The following is a 19423-nucleotide window of genomic DNA, read 5'->3' as shown; positions in this document are numbered from 1 at the left end:
CAGGAAGCATAGGAACTGAGAAGTGGTCTGTGGTCAACACCTGCAGAACCACTCCTTTATTGGGGGTGTCTTGCTAATTGCCTATAATTTCCACCTGTTGTCTATTCCATTTGCACAACAGCATGTGAAATTTATTGTCAATCAGTGTTGCTTTCTAAGTGGACAGTTTGATTTCACAGAAGTGTGATTGAGGTCTGGGGACGGGCGGGCCAGTCCAGTTACATTGTGTTGTTTAAGTGTTCCCTTTATTTTTTTGAGCAGTGTACAAGGCTACTGGGTATGTTGATTGACATTCAGGGTTTTCATTTAACATTGAAGCATACAGCTGGATCTATAACACTAATGGTGTAGGATGTGAACTACTCAACATTAGACCATTTGAGGTCTGAAAACAGACATGAATGAACAATAACTTTAATGAACTGCTACAGTTATACATTTGTTTGATTTAAATTGTTTCTTGGAAATCTGTAGATCTGCTCAAAGTCTTGTTGCCCTCCTTGTTCAAACAAGAAATGAGTGCACTACCAAATTAATTCATTTTACATTACATGTGTCATTTAGCAGACACTCTTATCCAGAGCAACTTACAGGAGCAATTAGGGTTAAGTGCACAGACAGATTTTTCACCAAGTCAGCTCTGGGATTCAAACCAGCAACCTTTCGGTTATTGGACCAACACTCTTAGCGGCTAGGCTACCTGCCACCCTATTGACATACCATTGATGTTTCTTAGGTAGTGTCAGAGCCACACTGTATATAGAGTAAGGCCATATTAGCACCTTTATTCAAAAAAAATGTTGGTGTTGTAACAAAACGAGAATTCCTCTCTCAATACCCTATGACTTGACCCACTGTAAACAAGCAAAACAGAGCAGTGAATTTAACAGATGTTTTTTATTGAATAAAATTCAGCATAATGCCTATCCAAGTCTGTACCGTGTTGTGTTAACAAATGGCATATTTGCATTCACTGGACATCTTCATAGGTTTTGAAAACTATCAGAAATAAACAGCACAATGCGGAAGTGTCAATTATCACTGAGCAACGGCTATGATGTAGAAAGTGGCACTCATAGGAATGTTCAGACAGAAACCGTAATGAGTCAAAAAATATATATACAGTTGAAGTCGGAAGTTTACAAACACTTAGGTTGGAGTCATTCAAACTAGTTTTTCAACCACTCCACACATTTCTTGTTAACAATCTATAGTTTTGGCAAGTCGGTTAGGACATCTACTTTGTGCATGACAAGTAATTTTTCCAACAATTGTTTACAGACAGATTATTTCACTGTATTACAATTCCAGTGGGTTAGAAGTTTACATACACTAAGTTGACTGTGCCTTTAAACAGCTTGGAAAATTCCAGAAAATGATGTCATGGCTTTAGAAGCCTCTGACTCAAATTATGTCTATGGAGTCTATTAGTCTATTGGAGGTGTACCTGTGGATGTATTTCAAGGCCGACCTTCAAAATCAGTACCTCTTTGCACGACATCATGGAGAAATCAAAATAAATCAGCCAAGACCTCAGAAAACAAATTCTAGACCTCCACAAGTCTGGTTCATCCTTGGGAGCAATTTCCAAATGCCTGAAGGTACCACGTTCACCTGTACAAACAATAGTATGCAAGTATAAACACCATGGGATCACGCAGCCATCATACCGCTCAGGAAGGAGAAGCGTTCTGTCGCCTAGAGATGAACGTACTTTGTTGCGAAAAGTACAAATCAATCCCAGAACAGCAGCAAAGGACCTTGTTGAGATGGAGGAAACAAGTATAAAAGTATCTATATCCACAGTAAAACGAGTCCTACATCGAAAAAAAAGCCAGACTACGGTTTGTAACTGCACATGGGGACAAAGATTGTACTTTTTGGAGAAATGTCCTCTGGTCTGATTAAACAAAAATAGAACTGTTTGGCCATAATGACCATCGTTATGTTTGGAGGAAAAAGGGGGATGCTTGCAAGCCAAAGAACACCATCCCAACCGTGAAGCACGGGGGTGGCAGAATCATGTTGTGGGGGTGCTTTGCTGCAGGAGGGACTGGTGCACTTCACAAAATAGATGGCATCATGAGGAGGAAAAGTATGTGGATATATTGAAGCAACATCTCAAGACATCAGTCAGGAAGTTAAAGCTTGGTCGCAAATGGGTCTTCCAAATGGACAATGACTGACCTAAGACAGGGATTTTTTTACTAGGATGAAATGTCAGGAATTGTGAAAAACTGAGTTTAAATGTATTTGGCTAAGGTGTATGTAAACTTCCGACTTCAACTGTATACACACACACACAGTGCATTTGGAAAGTATACAGACCCCTTGATTTTTTCTACATTTTGTTACGTTACAGCCTTATTCTAAAACGGATTAAATAAAAACAAAATCCTCTGAAATCTATACACAAAACCCTATGATGAAGTGAAATGTAAAAAAAAAAAAAATTTAATAGAAATTTCTAGCAATGAGGTCGAAGGAATTGTCCGTAGAGCTCCGAGACAGGATTGTGTTGAGGCACAGATCTGGGGAAGGGTACCAAAACATTTCTGCAGCATTGAAGGTCTCCATAAACACAGTGGCCTCCATCATTCTTAAATGGAAGAGGTTTGGAACCTCCAAGATTATTCCCAGAGCTGGCTGGGGGAGCAATCGGGGGAGAAGTGACCAAGAGCCTGATGGTCACTCTGACAAAGCTCTAGAGTTCTTCTGTGGAGATGGGAGAAGCTTCCAGAAGAACACCATCTCTGCAGCACTCCACCAATCAAGTCTTTATGGTAGAGTGGCCAGACGGAAGCCACTCCTCAGTAAAGGGCACATGACAGCCCGCTTGGAGTTTGCCAAAAGGAACCTAAAGACTCTCAGACCATGAAAAACAAGAATCTGTGGTGTAAAGAAACCAAGATTGAATGCCAAGCGTCACATCTGGAGGAAACCTGGCACCATCCCTACTGTGAAGCATGGTGATGGCAGCATCATGCTGTGGGGATGTTTTTCAGCAGCAGGGACTGGGAGACTAGTCAGGATTGAGGCAAAGATGAACAGAGAAAAGTACAGAGAGATCCTTGATGAAGAGCACTCTGGAGCAGTTTAGGACCTCAGAGTGGGGGGAAGGTTCACCTTCTAACAAGACAACAACCCTAAGCACACAGCCAAGACAATGCAGGAGTGGCTTCGGGAGATGTCTCTGAATGTCCTTGATTGGCCCAGCCAGAGCTCAGATTTGAACCGATCGAACAACTCTGGAGAGACCTGAAAGTAGGTGTGCAGCAAAGCTCCCCATCCAACCTCACAGAGCTTGAGAGGATCTGCAGAGACTGGAAGAAACTCCACAAATACAGGTGTGTCAAGCTTGTAGCGTCCTACCCAAGAAGACTTGATGCTGTAATCGCTGCCAAAGGTGTTTCAACAAAGTGCTGAGCAAAGGGTCGGAATACTTATGTAAATGGAATATTTCAGTTTTTTACATTAACAGTCAAAAGTTTGGACACCTACTCATTCAAGGGTTTTTCTTTATTTGTACTATTTCCTATTGTAAAATAATAGTGAAGACATCAAAACTATGAAATAACACATGGAATCATGTAGTAACTCCCCAAAAATGGTTAAACAAATTAAAATATATTTTAGATTCTTCAAGTAGTCACCCTTTGCCTTGATGACATCTTTGTTCCACAGGACAACCACCCTAAGCACACAGTCAAGACAATGCAGGAGTTGCTTCAGGACAAGTCTCTGAATGTCCTTGAGTAGACCAGCTAGAGCCCGGACTTGAAGCCGATTGAACATCTCTGGAGACCTGAAAATAGCTGTGCAGCAACTCTCCCCATCCAACCTGACAGAGCTTGAGATGATCTGCAGAGAAGAATGGGAGGAACTCCCCAAATACAGGTGTGCCAAGCATGTAGCATCATAACCAAGAAGAGTCGATGCTGTAATTGCTGCCAAAGTTGCGTCAACAAAGTACTGAATAAAGGGTCTGAATACTTAAGCAACTCTGACATCAGTTTATTTGCAGTAAATTAGCAAACATTTCTTAACCTCTTTTTGCTTTGTCATTATGGGGTATTGTGCGTAGATTGATAAGGGGTAAAAAAAAAACGATTTAATCCATTTTAGAATAAGGCTTTAACGTAACAAAATGTGGAAAAAGTCAAGGGGTCTGTATACTTTCTGAAGGCTCTGTATGACTGTCATGTAGGGTCAAATAAGGGTGTTTTCAGTTATAGTAGTTGTAAGTTATAACTCGGGCCCATAGCTTTTCCAGGTGAGATCATGTCAGGACCCTTACTTTAGCACCAGGTCTTTAGCCATAAGGGTTATTTAATGGAACATTTGTTTTTGCTTAAAAGAAAGTTTCCAGTCAAGTGACCAGGCCTGCTGAGCCATATCTAACAACCCACACAGGGAGTCAACAGTTTCGACATATCCCATTGCCTTCATTGGTATTTTTTCCAAGGACAGCTGACTAATAGTACATGTAAGTGGGAGGTATTGCCGTGGCGTTATCCTTATTCTAAGCCCTTTATGTCGGCTGTAGTGTGAAGTTGGCTTACATTTCAAATCCTACATCCTATGGTATCATGTGATATCTTGTTTGCTGGGCTCAAAGCTTAAAGTTTCCAATGGTGCTCTGGCCATCCTGGCCTCCATTGAACTGCTTTCTTTCTGCACAACAGGAAAAAGGGATGACATCATTTTGTCCATACAAAGGCTCAGACATCACACTCCTTCCCCTCTTTGAGTCCCTCCACAAGACTGTACTGGTGAAACTAGTGTTCCTTTCAGAGCACATCCTTCAAACTTGTAGTCAGAATACTAGATACAAATGTTTTACATTGCATAATGTCCATCACATGGGGCGGCAGTGTAGCCTAGTGGTTAGAGCGTTGGACTAGGAACCGGAAGGTTGCAAGTTCAAACTCCCGAGCTGACAAGGTACAAATCTGTCGTTCTGCCCCTGAACAGACAGTTAACCCACTGTTCCTAGGCCGTCATTGAAAATAAGAATTTGTTCTTAACTGTTAGTTAAATAAAGGTAAAATAAATATGCAAAGTGGGTAAAGAACAGGTACTTAGGTTTAAATTCTGCTAAGTACCCTACTTTATGAATTAGTCAATCCATTAAAACATAAAACAACTTTACTATATGCTACTTGAAGCCATGTTGCAAAAATGCTATATTGCAAATCATAGACTATCCCTAACTGAAACACAGTTGAGAATTACCTTTCGCTGATAGAAATAGATAAATGATCTTGAATTCACAACTTCCATCTTATTCATATGGGTTAAACCACCATATGTGACAGTATTGCTTCCGTCCCTCTCCTCGCCCCTGCCTGGGCTCGAACCAGGGACACTCTGCACACATCAACAACTGACACCCTCGAAGCATCGTTACCTATTATTGCTCCACAAAAGGCACAGCCCGTGCAGAGCAAGGGGAACAACTACTTCAAGGTCTCAGAGCGAGTGACCGATTGAAACACTATTAGTGCACACCCCGCTAACTAGCTAGCCATTTCACACCGGTTACACATACACCCAATGAAAACCTACAAGACTAAAAATGTGGTTTTTAAAGGAAATGTACAAAACGATTCTAAACAGAAAGGCCTCACCCAACATGGCACTCTTAATGAATCAGTCACTATGGCATCCCTAAATATTTTCTAACATGAATCATTCAGTATCGTTCAGGTAGAGTAGGACCATAGAAACAAACCAAAACAATGAAGAACTTATATAGCTTTAACCTCAAAATATTCAAATATCAATGAGGCATAACTTAGATTTGTTTTACATGTTTTATTTAACCTTTACTTAACTAGGCAAGTCAGTTAAGAATAAATTCTTATTTACAATGACGGCCCAAACCCGGACAATGCTGGACAAATTGTCCACTGCCCTATGGGACTCCCAATCACGGGCAGATGTGATACAGTCTGAATTCAAACCAGGGACTCTAGTGACACCTCTTGCACTGTGATACAGTGCCTTAGACTGCTGCGCCACTCGGGAGCCCAAGCATACAGTACCAGTCCAAAGTTGACACACCTACTCATTCCAGGGTTTTTCTTTATTTTTACTATTTTCTACGTTGTAGAATAATAGTGAAGACATCAAAACTATGAAATAACACATATGGAATCATGTAACCTCATATTTATTTTTTTAAAGCAACAAATCAAAATATATTTTATATTTAGCCACCCATTGCATTGATGACAGCTTTGCACACGCTTGGCATTCTCTCAACCAGCTTCATGAGGTAGTCACATGGAATGCATTTTAATTAACATGTGTGCCTTGTTAAAAGTTCATTTGTGGAATTTCTTTCCTTCTTAATGCGTTTGAGCCAATCAAGTAGTGTTGTGACAAGGTAGGGGTGGTATACAGAATATGGCCCTATTTGGTCATATTTTGCCATGTTATGGCAAGAACAGCTCAAATAAGCAAAGAGAAATGACAGTCCATCATTACTTTAAGACATGGTCAGTTAATCCAGAAAATGTCAAGGAAAGTTTCTTCAAGTGCAGTCGCAAAAACCATCAAACGCTATGATGAAACTGGCTCTCATGATGACCGCCACAGGAAAGGAAGACCCAGCGTTACTTCTGTTGCAGAGGATAAGTTCTTTAGAGTTACCAGCCTCAGAAATTGCAGCCCAAATAAATCCTTCAGAGATCAAGAAACAGACACATCTCAACATCAACTGTTCAGAGGAGATTACGTGAATCAGGCCTTCATGGTCGAATTGCTGCAAAGAAACCACTACTAAAGGACAACAATAAGATAAAAAGACTTGCTTGGGCCAAGAAACATGAGCAATGGACATTAGACCAGTCGAAATCAGTCCTTTGGTCTGATGAGTCCAAAAATTGCGATTCTGTTCTAACTGCCGTGTCTTTGAGAGACGCAAAGTAGGTGAACGGATGGTCTCTGTATGTTGTTCCCACTGTGAAGCATGGAAGAGGAGATGTGATGGTGCTTTGCTGTCAGTGATTTATTTAGAATTCAAGGCACACTTAACCAGCATGGCTACCACAGCATTCTGCAGCGATTCACCATCCCATCTGGTTTGAGCTTAGTGGGACTATCATTTGTTTTTCAACAGGACAATGACCTAACACACATCCAGGCTGTGTAAGGGCTATTTGACCAAGGAGAGTGATGAAGTGCTGCATCAGATGACCTGACCTCCACAATCATCCGACCTCAACCCAATTGAGATGGTTTGGAATGAGTTGGACCGGAGAGTGAAGGAAAAGCAGAAAACAAGTGCTCAGCATATGTGGAAAATCCTTCAAGACTGTTGGAAAAGCATTTCAGGTGAAGCTGATTGAGAGAATGCCAAGTGGGCATTCCAAAGGGTGGCTACTTTGAAGAATTTCAAATATAAAATACATTTTGATTTGTTGAACACTTTTTTGGTTAGTACATGATTCCATACGTGTTATTTCATAGTTTTGATGTCTTCACTATTATTCTACAACATAGAAAATAGTTTTTTTTTTAAATTTTAAACAACCCTTGAATGAGTAGGTGTGTTCAAACTCTTGACTGGTACTTTATATGTGAAAGAGCAGGCCATAACAAATCCATATGTATTAATAACACACACAATAGTCCTATTTCATTGGATAACATTTTTAAAATAGAATGTATTCTTGGTTTATGCCTATCAAAAAGGTGTCACATATAAAGGGAGTGTGTGGTTCATAACAGTCTAAATGTGACAACCCACAAGGAACTATGAATCAGCAATAACAAACAAAGTAGGCCTCTAGGTCTATTAAAAATGCATTATTTAAAGATGAACTATGAAGAAATCACTCCACTATTTCCAGTTTGCAAAAATTCTAATAATTTGTTTAGTCTTAAACTGAAATTATGCAATCAAAGTATAGTGTAGAGAATCATTGTACCATCTAAACCACTGTGAAATATATTTTCCTTAACCAAAAATATTGTAATTTCAGCTGGTGTACAAAACCAAAAGTAAAAGACTTCAACTTCTAAGAACGGGAAGAGTAGAAATTGCACACAGAGCAGATCTGCAGCTTCTTAAGACTTGCTTTCAAATGCGAATGACAGATCGATAACACATTTCTACGTGAATGTGGTCAAGTCGCCCCAAAAAGTTACATATTGCAGCTTTAAGGCAACAGAAAGTGTCATACAATATTACACATTTGTCGGAAGTATGAGTTACTTCACAAATCTTGAATCAGCATATCCAAAATGTTGATCCAAAATATCAAACTTGTGATAAGTGTATAAAATGAAGCCATCTACACTGAAATATTGAAACAAGATCTCATAAAAATTACATTTCATCTTAATGTAACATACTTTCATAAACATGGAACCATGTGAGAATGATCAATATATGTAAATGAGTCCCTTGTGTCCCATATTAGCTACTACATTCATCAAATAGGAATGAATTGAGAGCAATTCTTTGTTCCCATTTTCATTTGACAACAAGAGATTTTAAGAAATGACCAAATCCAGGTCTAACACCCAGGATTCTTTAGAATCAAAAACATGACAACATACTCTATTCGAATGCATATAACTTGTTGAAACAATCAAGTAACAACACATCTTAGCAGGAAGATCCTTAGTTGAAACAATAAAGCGCCACCTGACTAATTTTGGCAAAAAGCTGAGTGACGGGCCTGGAGAAATGCAAAACATTCACATTAAATCGACAGAGCAAAGTACTGACCATACAAGATATCAAAATTATATTTTTAAGCATGTTTTGAGGCTATACAGTGTTTATTTACATGTACAATGTTTACAAACATTGGTGTAAAATATGCTTATATATATGTTGGGTTCTAATGGGGTACAACAGTTGAACTAAGCTCATTAGGCATTTATAAAAGTTACATTCTTCAAGAATCAATGGATAAATATCATATACAGTGTTTATTTACATGTACAATGTTTACAAACATTGGTGTAAAATATGCTTATATATGTTGGGTTCTAAGTCCAAAAATTGATTTAGCAATTGCAGATTGCCCCTTTAAGTCTAGGATAAATCAAATAATGCTCTGTTGTAGAGAAAAATATATATTTTGGTCTTACTCTCACCCCTAGAACCTGGTCACCAGGTTTGACTGTATAGGGCTACCAGACTTACATTATGAGGACCTAGCAATTTTACATGCCCTGCTTGGAATGGTTTACAGTGAAAACTGAGTAGATCACATGAATTATGGTCAACAGGTACTGCCACTAACCTTCTGTTTGCGACCCTCTGGTAAGTAACATGTAGGCATGGACATGCCAGATCAATTATCCTGTACACATTGCAGTAAACGAAGAGAGGTGCTCTGAAGCCTCAGTGCATTGGTTCGCCAATGTCAACGGTGACATTAATGTACAGAGGTGGCCTCTCAACTGATAGAGTACTGTAGGAGCAGGTGTTAAGGCCATCCTTTCTCCAGACTTTAGGTGTCCGTGCTAGCAAACGCATCCTGTGAAGGAGACATTATTTCAGAATGAAATTAATTCAACGACTAATAATATTTAGAATACAGCAAGCTATTTATTATTGATGTGTCCACCGTGACTCACCTGTCTTTATTGATTTCATTGCCGCTATCTCTTTTATGAAATACCATGGTATAGCGTGCTATGAGAGGGGGGGGTCGTATAATTTCCATTTTCTGGAGCTCCACCCTAACAGAGACAAATTAAATCAATCATCAATCAATAACATTCCATATTGACTAAGATGTAATGAGAGATATGCAGAGAGGTCCAACATTTAGCAGTGGTCTCACCTGATGCGAAGGTCATCATCCTCCCCACCCCATCCCCAGTAAGTGTTTGAAAAGCCGTTCACTTTGTGAAACTGGTCCTTCGTCATGGCCGTCACCCCTCCAAAGTACCCTTTGTATCGCAATCTACGACAGCAAAAAGACAAAAAACAAGACATTACAGACCTGTCCCCAGAACGCAATTAATAACTGAAATGTTTATGTTTGGACTTGGTAATGAATACTTATATTGATAGCGGCAACATCACTTGTCATATAAAAGCATGGATGCTGTTTTGATAGGCTATAGACATTTACCTGCTTTTAGATATAGGTGGATAGGAGTTGAGAGCTGAGATACTTACTTGTACCCTGTGGCGTTCCTGCCGACCACTAAGTGTTTGGGCTGTTGGTCACACTTGTATAGGTTGTAGTCGTTCTCTGGAACCAGATCCACATCATGAAAAACGAAGCAATCCCAATCGTAGTCCTTGAGTGCCTCCAAGTACCCAACATTAAGTAGCTTGGCACGGTTAAACGTCACCTCTCCAGCCTGTCAACAAATCAACTACAAACATCAATTTCATATCAGGCTCAAAATCAGTGCAGCACTTTCCCCCATCAATATTCTCCAGTCAAGTGAAACATGTTGAACATTTAAATACTCGTCATGAAACGGTTATACAAATTTGAATTCACTCACAAATTATTAGAGTGAAACTGACATCATTTACTGTTACTACACATCATGAGAGTAATACCTGGTGAATGACGTAGATGCTGTAGTGCAGCTGCTGCCTCTGAAGGAAGGGGTGCAGGTGATGCAGGAGGTAGAGGAGGTGTTTCTCCCGGTTACGATGGGGAATGAGGATAGCCACACTCTGCTGGGCGAGGCAGTCTGGAGGCTGGTATTGGCCCTCAGCCACTCCACTGTTCTCACGCTCCACCTCCTTAAGCGTTAGAGAGTCCTCAAATGTGAGGTTTAGGGCTCCCTCTGTAGATAGACAATAGTAGGCATAATGAATAGAGGCCGGACGATTAATTAGGGCCGATTTCATAACATTAGGTAATCAGTCATTTTGGACGCCGATTATGGCTGATTACATTGCAATCCACGAGGAGACGGCATGGCAGGCTGACCACCTGTTACGCGAGTGCAGCATCAAAAGGACCTTGTGGCTGCAAGGAGCCAAGATAAGTTGCTAGCTAGCATTAAACTTATTTTATTAAAAAAAAACAATCTTCACATAATTACTAGTTAACTACACATGGTTGATGATATTACTAGGTTAACTAGCTTGTTCTGCGTTGCATATAATCAATGCGGTGCCTGTTAATTTATCATCGAATCACAGCCTCCAACTTCGCCAAACGGGTGATGATTTAACAAAAGCGCATTTGCGAAAAAAGCACAATCTTTGCACAAATGTACCTAACCATAAACATCAATGCCTTTCTTAAAATCAATACACAAGTATATATTTTTAAACCTGCATATGTAATTAAAATAAATGTATGTTAGCAGGCAAAATTAACTGGGGAAATTGTGTCACTTCTCTTGCATTCAGTGCAAGCAGAGTCAGGGTATATGCAGCAGTTTGGGCTGTCTGGCTTGTTGCAAACTGTGTGAAGACAATTTCTTCCCAACAAAGAGCGTAATTAATTTGCCAGAATTTTACATAATTATGACATAACATTGAAGGTTGTGCAACGTAAAAGCAATATTTAGACTTAGGGTTGCCACCCATTCGATAAAATTTGGAATGGTTCCGTATTTCACTGAAAGAATAAACGTTTTGTTTTCGAAATTATTGTTTCTGGATTTGACCATATTAATGAACAAAGGCTCGTATTTCTGTGTGATTTTATTATAATTAAGTATATGATTTGATAGAGCAGTACGACTGAGCGGTGGTTGGCAGCAGCAGGTTGTAAGCACTCATTCAAACAGCAGTTTACTGCATTTTCCAGCAGCTCCTAGCAATGCTTGATGCACAGCATTGTTTATGACTTCAAGCCTATCAACTCCCGAGATTAGGCAGGCAATAAAGTGTCTATAAGAACATCCAATAGTCAAAGGTATATAAAATACAAATGGTTTAGAGAGAAATAGTCCTATAATTCCTATAATAACTACAACCTAAAACTTCTTAACTGGAAATATTGAAGACTCATGTTAAAAGGAACCACCAGCTTTCATATGTTCTCATGTTCTGAGCAAGGAACTTAAAAGTTAGCTTTTTTACATGGCACATATTGCACTTTTACTTTCTTTTTTGTTTTGTTTGGGCCATTGACAAACTGTCTTCAAACTTGAATGTGTTTATGGAAACCCACTGTAATGCTGTGCAATCTGCATCCCATAGGTGTAGGCCTATAGATTGATTCCATATGAAGCCAGGACAAAAAAAGACAATGATTTGGGGGATTGTCACAAGATTTTATCTATAGAATGGTCCTTTGGAGGAAGGATTGTTGACATTTATATCTAAAAGCAGAATAATAATATATCTTTAAAAATCCAAGTTGGCATATTTATGACATGTGGGCCTTACCCACCTTACTTTTAGAGTTATTATCCATTTTGTAAGCATCACCAACAGAGTGAATGTGAAAATGGATTCAAAATGGTCACCAATTTCTCTGTATAAAATAGTCCAGAGATCTCACTCTGGAACTTTGATATGGCCGTAGAGTATCTTTTGTTCAACAAATTGGGGATAATCATGTATTTTTTCAAAATTCATGTTTATACATTTTAATATTCATAAATTAATGTAAGAAAATTGTTATTGAATTCAGAATCCTACTCATATTACAGAGCAAGCAGTAAAGCTTCATATACCACCAATCTACGAAACATTACGGAGTCTTGGAGTCCCCAAGCTATTGCGTACAGTGCATATAGCCTTGGATATCAACCACTCAAATTTAGCCTTAATGGGAGTGACCATATAATTATATGGGAGTGAACAACTTAGTACAGTACTTGTCATCATTTAATTTTAGCGAATCACACGACTGAGGCGTGGCTCTGTGCTTGTGGTGTGCTAGAGTACAGGGATGGTTACACGGAACCCAAACTGGCTGCGCGCATGAATTAATTTTGTCCCCCCCACACCAAACGCGATCACGACACGCAGGTTAAAATATCAAAAACTCTGAACTAATTACATTAATTTGGGGACAAGTTGAAAAGCATTAAACATTTATGGCAATTTAGCTAGCTTGCACTTGCTAGCTAATTTTTCCTATTTAGCTAGCTTGCTGTTACTAGCAAATTTGTCCAGGGATATAAACATTGAGTTGTTGTTTTACCTGAAATGCACAAAGTCCTCTACTCCGACAATTAATCCACACATAAAATGGTCAACCGAATAGTTTCTAGTTCTCTCCTTCTAGGCCTTTTCTTCTCTTGACTTTATATTGCGATTGGCAACTATCATAAATTAGGTGCATTACCGCCACCGACCTCGTTCGTCTTTGTCACCCACGTGGGTACAACGAGTGAGGAGATGGCACGTGGGTACCTGTTTCTATAAACCAATGAGGAGATGGGAGAGGCAGGACTTGCAGCACGATCTGTGTCAGAGATAGAACTCCTTTCTATTTTAGCCCTTGGCAACACAGACGCTCGTTGGCGCGCGCGAGCAGTGTGGGTGCAATAATTGAATAATATAGATTTCTACATTTATTTTGCAATGCTTGCACACATGATGCGAGAGGTATAGTCAGCCTGTTAGGGGTAGTGTTGTAGGAGATGATTAAGCCAATGCCTACGTGCCGGGAGATTCTCATGGCTCTCAGTACTGAATAACGAAGGCCAAATTTGACGTGTTGGTCCATCAGACTGGGAATGAGATGATCACAGATTGCTACAGTATGTGAAAATAATCAAAACGAGCAATAGCCTAGCAGTGTTAAGGAGTAACAAATGCTTGTTACACAATCCCTACATAAAACATTAAAGTATTTACTTGATTACCAATGTTATTCTCTCCACATTAAGCCACACCGTACATAATGTTCTTTACAAGGAATTATACAGTAACATGGCATCATCAGTATGTAGTTTATAGAAAGGCCTGTATCAAGCTTACTATTACATCTGTGGATACTCAGAGTCTGTACTTACGGAGCAGTGGCGATTTCTCAGGACAGCTTTGTTTTGGTGGTGAGGTGTCAGGGAGAGGATTGGAGAAGACCTGTGTCACTGATCTCCACAAGTTTCCTTCTCCTCCACTCAGGACCTCAGTATTATCAGCAAGTGTTTGCACTGGCAAAAGGGTTCCCTGAATTGCTTTCACTGTTTCACCGGAAAAAGTGGCGTACCAAGCCAAGACGGAAACGGAGAGCAGCAACAGTATCATATACTTGCACTTGCGGAAAAACATGGACACAGCAGGACAGACTCCCATGGTTTCTCAGTTGTAGATGTTCAGCGTCAAATCCCCCAAAATGTGGTAGGCTTCAGTCTTGGTTTACGACATCTGGTTCTCCTCTGCAGCAGCCACAGAAGGAATAACTGGGTAGAGAGCACCAGTACCCCTGATCACTCATCCCATGATGACACAACATTCTGTGGAAGTTTCATAATCATTGTCACTAATGTAAAAATAAAAAGCATTAGGCCTACTTTTAATTATTTTGTTGATTTTCCACTGGTGCAAAGTTTAAATTCAGAGAAAATCCAGTCCATGTGAACGAAGGTGGGTCAATCAATTCTTCTGCCTGTTGTACCTGGACATGAATGAAGAAATATTTACATTTTCATCGACACTACCTACTTGCATTTATAGCATTCCACCAGGGCATTATGCCACAACTAGCCTTGGGCACCCAGGCTTCAGTGAATGCCTGTGACAGAAGCTTATGTGACAACAGAACTCACAGTAGGCTACTTTACCTTGGCTGTACACTCACTGTGGTGTTTAATCTACATACTCCCGCCACCCAAAAGGAAAAGTAACTGAAGTGGAACAATTCTCTTTTCCTCTTCACTCACATCTGTTTGTTCTTTGGTTTCATGGTGTTGACACGGCTTCAAGCCATTGTCTTTCAATGCACACAATTCATGGACGTCCTGGATAGTAATCCTAGGCTGTAATTGTAGACTGCTTTTGTGTGTGCTTAGCTTAAAACACATCACATTGCCAAATTGTTCTTATTTCTCCTTCTCTTCACATAACCAAAATGGGATACCTATAATCCTAATCTAAACGGTGTTTAGGCAAGCTAAAATGACTAAAGAACAGGCCCATGACAAAAAAAAACTAAAAGTGTAACTTTACAAATTGGCAGCTAACTTGTTAGCTAGCTACCTATTAGGTGTTGTGGAATTGAAACATGACATAGCTAGTAGCCACACCCAACTGTTGTGACAGAGTGAATGTATTTGTTTTTTGAATGCTGCCTGCTACACATTCAATGTTACTCAAACTGGCAGTAGCTAGCTAACGTTGACTAGATTGGTGCCGACATATTTTTGGGTGGTCAAAGTTGGAAAGAGTTGATTAAGCACCACGCAAAATTAAATACTACGTTCACCTGATTTGCAAACTCTGAACAGTGACACATACTTTAGAAGATGACAAATGGTTTCAGTGTTATGCAACCAAGAGGCTAGCAGATAGCTAACTAGCTAGCAGATAGCTAACTAGCTAGCAGTAAGTAGCTCGTGAAGTGTATCGTTATCCAATGCAAATAGCATTGTAACGTTAGTTAGCTAGCCAGCTAACCGCTACTGCGACCATTGTGTCAGATAGCTATCAAGGTAGAAATTAAATCCCAAAATACAAGTTACGTTTTACACAGCATTTGCCGTTTTTAACGACAAATATTTTTTTCTTGGAGAAGGAAGAAGTCTTGCCTGTGAGGTGCCTCGAGTTCTGATGTTGTTTTGGGCTGCATCCTGGCTGGCTACTACTTTCTCAAACACCGTTACGTGGAAGGATGTGAGCGTTTGGACCAGGTTCAAGACTCATGCCGGGTTCAAAATAACTGGGAACTCGGAAAAATACGTGGTCAAATATTTTATCTTCGGAAAGTCGGGGTTCTAGAGATTTGTAATTCCGAGTTGGATGACCGTTCAAATCGATTTTCCCAGTCGGAAGGCAGATAATTCCGAGTACCCAGTTGTTTTGAACGCGGCACCACAGGTGAACATAAAGGGGATATGCGATTATAATGACAGAACTACCTGAGGTTGTATTTTGAATTTCGTGGTTGCAAGTAAAATTGGCAAATGTGTCATTTAATTTTGCACGCTTGTATCATAATGCGTGAAAAATGAAACACCGATCAAACTTGTAACTTTACATTTGAATGCTTTCAATAAGATTTGTAAGGACAATTTTAAGAATTATTACAAAGCCATTTACGAGTTTGAATATTCTGCTGTGAATCAAAAATACACTTGCAAATTTTGAATCTGCGCATGCTCTGAATTCTGAGACATTCCCATTGCTTAATTCCACTGTCTGTTGATTGATTAATTGGTGACTGAAAAAGTTGGCATAGTGGAGAAAGGCTGCATGTTGTCAGATGTTTAAATTACCATAGTAGTTAGTAAAAATGTGAAAAACAATAGGCGTGCGAGTTTCAGTGGCCTTACAAGTTCGTTACAAATTGGTGACAGAGGTGGGATCAGCAAGTCAACTAGCGAGCTTGGCTAACTTTAGCTGGTTAGCTGCCTGGACTCCAAGATCGGGGCTTGACCAGATTCTTTTTTTTACTGAGTTCCGCACCAAACTTCAGAAAGATTGTGAAAAAAACTAGTTTACAGTCATTACTATTTTTATTTGGTCAAGATAAGAACTTTCCAGTGACTGGAATAAGATTTGGATCATTTATTTCGGCATGCGAAGTCGTGACAAAAAAAAGAAAGAAGCTAGCCGTTCTATTGCTAATCAACAAGAGAGAAACGTGCTTGTAGACAACTGCCATAACTACGCTTGCCCTATGGATAATCTCATGCTTTCGAATGCTGTTGAAGATGACGAATTTCCCTCTTTACCGGTTACTCCGTGCAAACCTCCACCCTCCAAAAAAAACAATGTGAACTCTGACATCGTGAATACCCTCTCCTTACTAATCAATTCCAGGTCTGAAGCCATTGAGAAAATGGTAGGCGCGAACACCATGGTTATCAAAGCATTGAAAAAGACTGGAGTTTGTATGTGGTGAAATCAAGGATGTGAAAACGAGTGGCAAAAGTTGGAAAAAAGTGTGGAAAAGAATAACATTGTCTACCATAGACATCTCACTGATCTGGAACAATACAGAAGAAGATGGAACCTGAGACTAACACGGAACCCAAACCGGCTGCGCAAATGCGCCATCGTGCATACATTTATATTGTCCCCATACGCCAAACGGGATCACGACATGCAGGTTAAAATATCAAAACTAACTGAACCAATTACATTAATTTGGGAACCAGGTCGAAAAGCATTAAACATTTGTCAATTTAGGTAGTTAGCTTGCACTTGATAGCTAATTTGTCCTATTTAGCTAGCTTGAAGTTGCTAGCTAATTTGTCCTGGGATATAAACATTGAGTTGTTATTTTACCTGAAATGCACAAGGTCTATGCGGGAGGCGGATGGTTAAAGAACGCCTTGCATGGCTAAACATGGAGTTTTCTAGATGAAGTATATGTTCATTAAAAGTAGTTAAACCTACACCCCTTATTATATAAGGAACAAACATAACACTCTATACAAGCCACACATAAAACGGTCAACCAAATTGTTTCTAGTCAGCTCTCCTCCTTCCAGGCTTTTTCATTTTTGAACTTATATGGTGATTGGCATCTAAACTTTCATAGTATTACTACACCTACCGGCAACACAGTTCGTCTTTCAATCACCCACGTGGGTATAACCAATGTGTAACGGAATTCCTCTTCTTCAGAGGAGGAGTAGCAAGGATCAGACCAATGTGCAGCGTGGTAAGTGTCCATTAATGATATATTTAATAAATCAACAGAACCGAAACAGTCTCGTATGGTGAAAACACTAACACAGGATACAACCACCCACAAAACACAATAGAAAACAGGCTACCTAAATATGGCTCCCAATCAGAGACAACGACTGACACCTGCCTCTGATTGAGAACCATACTAGGCCAAACACATAGAAATATAACAGAACAAAACATAGAAAAACAACATGGAATGCCCATCAACTCACGCCCTGACCAACTAAAATAAAGATAAAAAAGGAACTAAGGTCAGAACATGACAGTACCCCCCCACCCCAAGGTGTGAAAAACCTGAACCTATAGGGGAGGGTCTGGGTGGGCATTTACCGCGGTGGCAGGTCTGGAGCGGGACGTGGACCCCACTCCACCATAGTCTCGGCCCACTTATGTGGCACCTTAGGAGTGGCGACCCTCGCCACCGACCCCGGATTGGGGACCCTAGCAACTGGTCCCGAATGGACGGGAGACTCCGGCAGCTCAGGACAGACGGGAGACTCCGGCAGCTCAGGACAGACGGGACACTCCGGCAGCGCAGGACAGGAGGGACACTCCGGCAGCGCAGGACAGGAGGGACACTCCGGCAGCGCAGGACAGGAGGGACACTCCGGCAGTGCAGGACAGGAGGGACACTCCGGCAGCGCAGGACAGGAGGGACACTCCGGCAGCGCAGGACAGGAGGGACACTCCGGCAGCGCAGGACAGGAGGGACACTCCGGCAGCGCAGGACAGGAGGGACACTCCGGCAGCGCTGGACAGGAGGGACACTCCGGCAGCGCTGGACAGGAGGGACACTCCGGCAGCGCTGGACAGGAGGGACACTCCGGCAGCGCTGGACAGGAGGGAGCACCTGTAGGGAGGAGACAGAGACAGCCTGGTGCGGGGGGCTGCCACCGGAGGGCTGGTGCGTGGAGGAGGCACCGGATAGACCGGACCGTGGAGGCGCACTGGAGGTCTCGAGCACCGAGCCTGCACAACCCTACCTGGTTGGATACTCCCCGTAGCCAGGCCAGAGTGGCGAGGTGGAAAAGACCGCACTGGGCTGTGCTGGTGAACCGGGGACACCATGCGTAGGGCTGGTGCCATGTACCCCGGCCCAAGGAGACACCGTGCACCTCACGGCATAACACAGTGCCTGCCCGGTCCACCTCTCTCCACGGTAAGCACGGGGAGTTGGCGCAGGTCTCCTACCTGACTTAGCCACACTCCCCGTGTGTCCCCCCCCCTCTCAGATTTTGCTGCCTCCAGCTCTGCCTTGGGGCAGCGATATTCCCCAGCCTGTGCCCAGGGTCCCTTGCCGTCCAGAATCTCCTCCCATGTCCAGGAGTCCCGAGATTTCTGATGCTGCTCGTTACCACGCTGCTTGGTCCTTGAGTGGTGGGTGGTTCTGTAACGGAATTCCTCTTCTTCAGAGGAGGAGTAGCAAGGATCAGACCAATGTGCTGTGTGGTAAGTGTCCATAATGATATATTTAATAAATCAACTGAACAAAAGTACAAACAAACAACCGAAACAGTATGGTGAAAACACTAACACAGGATACAAACACCCACAAAACACAATAGAAAACAGGCTACCTAAATATGGCTCCCAATCAGAGACAACGACTGACACCTGCCTCTGATTAAGAACCATACTAGGCCAAACACATAG

General features: G+C 41.2%; 1 protein-coding gene across 3 annotated transcripts; it reads right to left on the bottom strand.

Moving 5' to 3' along the window:
- Nucleotides 1–7800: 7800 nt before the first annotated feature.
- On the bottom strand, nt 7801–15930 carry b4galt4 (UDP-Gal:betaGlcNAc beta 1,4- galactosyltransferase, polypeptide 4). Of its 3 annotated transcripts, XM_036968129.1 has the most exons (8): nt 15658–15930; nt 14425–14528; nt 13924–14313; nt 10550–10782; nt 10154–10341; nt 9813–9935; nt 9604–9708; nt 7801–9503 (listed from the first exon to the last, which is right to left on the bottom strand). In XM_036968129.1, the coding sequence occupies exons 3-8, from the start codon at nt 14204–14206 to the stop codon at nt 9368–9370; spliced, it is 1068 nt and encodes a 355-aa protein (XP_036824024.1). In that variant the 5' UTR covers nt 14207–14313; nt 14425–14528; nt 15658–15930; the 3' UTR covers nt 7801–9367. The 3 variants fall into 3 exon arrangements, with proteins under 3 accessions (XP_036824024.1, XP_021447090.1, XP_036824023.1); XM_021591415.2 differs by having other exon boundaries at nt 13924–14528; XM_036968128.1 differs by lacking the exon at nt 14425–14528 and having other exon boundaries at nt 13924–14367.
- Nucleotides 15931–19423: the final 3493 nt, after the last annotated feature.

Source organism: Oncorhynchus mykiss, chromosome Y (assembly GCF_013265735.2).
Source record: "Oncorhynchus mykiss isolate Arlee chromosome Y, USDA_OmykA_1.1, whole genome shotgun sequence".
NCBI classification, from domain to species: Eukaryota; Metazoa; Chordata; class Actinopteri; order Salmoniformes; family Salmonidae; genus Oncorhynchus; species Oncorhynchus mykiss.
This window is presented reverse-complemented; position numbering and strand designations above follow the sequence as displayed.